Source organism: Sinocyclocheilus anshuiensis, unplaced genomic scaffold (assembly GCF_001515605.1).
Source record: "Sinocyclocheilus anshuiensis isolate Anshui unplaced genomic scaffold, SAMN03320099.WGS_v1.1 scaffold2144, whole genome shotgun sequence".
Lineage (NCBI taxonomy): Eukaryota > Metazoa > Chordata > Actinopteri > Cypriniformes > Cyprinidae > Sinocyclocheilus > Sinocyclocheilus anshuiensis.
In genome coordinates this window covers 297,140-301,988 of record NW_015547642.1, presented here as the reverse complement: position 1 = coordinate 301,988, position 4,849 = coordinate 297,140, and the positions used below count along the sequence as shown (strand labels likewise).

The following is a 4,849-nucleotide window of genomic DNA, read 5'->3' as shown; positions in this document are numbered from 1 at the left end:
TATGTTTATAAATGCAATTATATTTATATTATAGTTTTTTATAAATGTTTTGAATTAGCTTTGATTTTTATATGATCATATTATTATTTTCAGTTTTATTTTTAGTTCCATTTTATTTTTTATTTTTTTATTTTTTTCCAGTTAGTAATCGCTTCAACTTAAATTTATTTCACATTTTAGTATTTTTATTCTATAATAATACAATATATATTCTAGCTTTATTTCAGTTAACAAACATTTTTTTAATAGTTTTAGTTTACAATAATAATCGTGGGATGTACATCACAGTACAGAAGTAAACTTTTTTTTTAGATTCGTTGCAGGTTCGTCTATTCCTGTTCCCACTCATTATTTTGTGGTCCTGACGAGCTGTAAGAACGACACACAGACGGTGAGCGAATGTTCTGCTGAACTTCAGACGGTTTCCTTCCTGCTTCCACACAGGAGCGACAACATGGAGAGCTGCGCCGTGAGTGTCACACTCTCACTTCCTGTTCCTGTCGCTATCACACACATCTGAAAGCATTACTGCTGCTGTGTTTCTCTGAATCCCTCGTCACTCAAATCCTTACATTTTGGTTCTTTTTGGTGAATCAATGTAAATCACAGTCAGAATGATTCAGTTTGTTCATTTAGTCTTTATTCACATCATCGGTCAAACGTTCTCTGATGTCATGTGACATTTTTTTAATGTTCAACTTAATAACCGTAGGAATATTTACTGTTTGATACCACATCTTATTAGTACCTTAAAATATCATTCATGTTTTCATTATTCATATATATATAGTGACATTAAGCTGTAAAACTAGCGTCTTCGCTGTTTTATTTATGCATATTAATTTAATTGATATAAATCATACAATTCATTGATTATATTTATTATAGACAATCCATCCATTTTTTTATTCAATAAAAATATAAAATATCATAAATGATTATTTAATCATTCATTATTTGTTTTATTTCATTCTTCAGTTACATTAAGCTGTAAAACTAATAACCTCTGTTTTATTTATGCATATTAATTTAAATGATACAAATTTACAGTTAATTGATATTTTTTATTTATTTATTTTATACAATTCAATTATATTTTTTCATGTATTGATTTTTTTATTCATTGATTAAAAAATCTATTTTAAATATTTTTTATTTATTTAATGAATTATTCAGTATTTATTATATTTCAGTTTTCATTGGCATTAAGCTGTAAAACTAACAGCTTTTCTGGTTTATTTATGCATAACAATTTAATTGCTATAAATTATACAGTTCATTCATATTTTGATGTATTTATTTACATTTATTTATTTAAGTAAAAATTCAATTTCAGTGACAGTGATTAAGCTGTGAAACTAACTACTTCTATATATTTTTATTTATACATTGAGTAAAAAGTAAATGTGGGAAAAATAACTGAATACATAATCATATAAAACACTGAATAAACTTTATTTTTTTGTGACGTTAAGCTGTAAAATGAACATCTTCGCCATTTAATTTATGCATATTAATATAAATTATATAACATACAATTTGATACAAAATATTTCATAATCGTCAATATCACTACAAAATGAACGCTCAGTTGTGACTCTTAGACCATTAACGTCATGATTTTCCATAAAGCTGCTTTGAAACGGAATGTGAAATACAATGCAAATACAGGTAAATATGACTCGACTTGATTGCGACAATGACACAGGCGTGTCCAGTGTTGCCAACTAATTTTCAGGGGAAGTTGCTAAAGGAAGATTGATTTGTTGCTAAAAGTTGCTAAATGATGCGATGTCATTGCGCGGTGACGTCATTGCGTAATCACGATGCAAAATTGTGTCACTGCATCAAATCTCAGGAAAAAAAAAAAATTAAATATGTTAATTTAGATGTGTTTATAAAATAATATAAATGCATAATATAATATTAAAATATAAATAACTAATTTTAAATACAACATTGAATTATTTAACACTTTCACATTTTTTAACAATTACAATTTAAGTTTATTTTTATTAGCTAGTAAACTAGTAAAACTACTCATTCTGAACGATTATAGATTTAAGCAGTGTATTAGTAGTTCATATGCTACACTCTAAGAAAAGTCTGTAAAAATAGGGCAAAATCTATTAATATGAAGGAATTTTCCGTAATTATTATTCGCACGTTTTTTTACCTACATTTTAAATTACGCATTGTATTTTGGTGTTTTCGGGTTACAGGGTTACAATGGATAACGGATAATGTCCTGGAAAATTACTACCTTTTTCATTTTTCTAGATATTTTTCTTACCGTGCACTAACTGATCAACAAACTCAAGTACAAGCTACTAACAAGGTGTATCATAAATGAACAATTATTCAATTATTATTATTATTATTAAATTAAACAATTGCTAATAGCAGCCAACTTAATTCATGTCAATTGTGTACTGCTAGGCACCTTTGGTTTCCTCTTTCTGTGTAATTTAGATGGAAAACGTGTGCCTTTTTATCGTTTGAGTCACTTATTAAAAGTTGCTAAATGTTGCCAAATAAATTTTAAAAATAGCTAAATTTGCTGCTAGGTGCTTTTGGAAGAAAAAGTTGCTAGGGTAGTCTGAAAAGTTGCTAAATCTAGCAACAAAATTGCTAAATTGGCAACACTGGGCGTGTCCCATGGTGCTCGTCAACAGAACAAAGAGATTGGTCGTCGTTCATTGTTCTGGTTTCAGCTGCTTCTGTGTTTTGTTTCAGACTTGAATGCTTGACATGAACTAGGACGCTTCCTGTAAACGGAAACTTAATTAATGAAACAATTAAGCTTTATGTGACACAGACACATGAGAAACTGTTTGCGTGTTTGTGTGCAGGACGATCAGCCGGAGTCTCAGTGGGCGGAGCCTCTCCTGTGGATGCACCAATCACGCGTCAGAGATGTGGAGTGGATCAGCGGACTGGACTTCTTTCAGGACAGCAAGCGTCCAATCGCTGAGCTCCTGCGTCTGAAGACCCGCCCCACCGCCGCCATTCATCCCAAAGCTTGAGTCTCGATTGAGTCAAAATGAGTTTTGATTTTGTGTTAACATATTTATTTAATCCTCTTAACGCATTCAGGTCCATTTTGACCTAGAAGAGATGCATAAAAATTCCTAAAAAATGTGTAGTTCTTAGTAAGTGAACAAGCCTTTGCAGATGCATTAAGACCCTCAAAATACACTTCTTCTTTTTTTTTCAGATTTTTTACAATTATGTTTTCAGAGATTACATGTTTTGTGTTCGGGTCGTTTTGACCCGAGTATGTATGTAGAACTATTAGTATCAAAAATACTTTTTGTAAAATGAAGTTATATTAGTGTCTTTTGTAAAATATACAGTATTTAGTCTTTTCCCCCATATCTCACACACTTTTGGACTGAATTTTGTTGATGAACATGAATATGTCTATTGATGAAACAATGCAGCATGAAAAACTGATCACTTTTTTCATCTGAAAGTGAATGTTTTCGCACCTAAAATTAATTTATTTTGCTTGAAAACTAATATTTATGTTGTTTTGTTAGAAATAAATATGTAGGTTTCATAAATGTCGACGGTTTTTGAGCAATCGTGAGTTATAAATTCAAAGGAATTTAATTCAATCCCATTCATTCCAATGAAGAGTCAATACTGGTAATTCTCCGATTATATGCTTTTATAAATTTCATACAAAGATATATTCAAATAAAATTTCTCATCAATATTGAAAAAAAAATTGCAGATATTTTGTGTCATAGTTTGTTGGGTGTGGTTCATGTGTAATTTGAAATTTCAAAGAATTTCTCAATTTGTAATTAATAAAAAGGGGTAAAAGCAATAATAACATTGTAACATTCAAAACTTTGAACACTCATTAATAAGAAGTTGCTAATGTGGTTTTAGTGGCAAAATATTAAGCTATGACTTATTTCCATAAAATAATGATTCTTGGGGTCCAAACGAATAGTAAGCAGATCTCGAGGGTGTGTGATGGTTTAGTAAGAGCGTCGCTGCTGTAAAAGACAAGCTAGATTTCACTGATGTGCTCTTTCTGTGAATCAGTCTTCAGTGAGTTCATTCATATCGACCGCTGAAAATGTGTCATAACTTATCATGCATTAAAATGACTTCATCACAGTTTAGTTTCAATTCCAGTATTTTTCATTGTGGTCTCCAGCAAACGCACGTGTGTTAATGCATGACCAGCCTGGGCTGCTGGGAAATATCTGCAAACGTGTTTCATTAGACGCGCTCTAATCATGGTTTGATGGCTTTGGGAAACGCCGGTCTGGTCTGATTCGGGTCAGTCTGCTGCTTCTAGCCGGTTTATTGGTGCGATGTGTCTTGAACCAGATCTTCTGGTCTGTAGATTTGTACCCTAAAGTGAAATAAACCTCCCAAAACCTCCTTTTGGAGCGTCCTCGTTTGTGAAAATGCTGTAAAATTAAAGTAAAATAGTAAAACTGCAGAAGGTTTTCTGTTAGGGTCATATTATAGCATTTATAGCTGTATAGAAAAACAATAGAAGTCTATATACTGCAACAACAAAAAAATATTTTCTTACTTTTTTTCTCTTGTTATCCAGTGCAAATATCAAACAATTCTTGAATCAGGATAAATTTACTCGAAGGAGCAAAATTACAACATTTTGATACATTTTTGATATAAGTCATTTTGCATCTGCAGTAAATGAATCTTGACTTAAAGGGATAGTTCACCCAAAACTGAAAATGTGATGTTTATCTGCTTACCCCCAGGGCATCCCAGATGTAGGTGGCTTTGTTTCTTCAGTAGAACACATTTGATGATTTTTAACTTTAACCGTTGCAGTCTATCAGTCGTATAATGCATG

At 31.2% G+C, this 4,849-nt stretch overlaps 1 protein-coding gene across 1 annotated transcript in view; it reads left to right on the top strand.

Annotated features, from left to right (window-relative positions):
* Positions 1–3,514, top strand: part of LOC107701883 (venom phosphodiesterase 1) — a 48,512-nt gene extending 44,998 nt beyond the window's left edge. The window contains exons 23-24 of the mRNA XM_016504021.1: positions 313–469; positions 2,853–3,514. Coding sequence (XP_016359507.1) covers positions 313–469; positions 2,853–3,026 — 331 coding nt within the window. The 3' untranslated portion in view covers positions 3,027–3,514. The remainder of the gene's footprint in view (positions 1–312; positions 470–2,852) is intronic.
* The last annotated feature ends 1,335 nt before the right edge of the window (positions 3,515–4,849 follow it).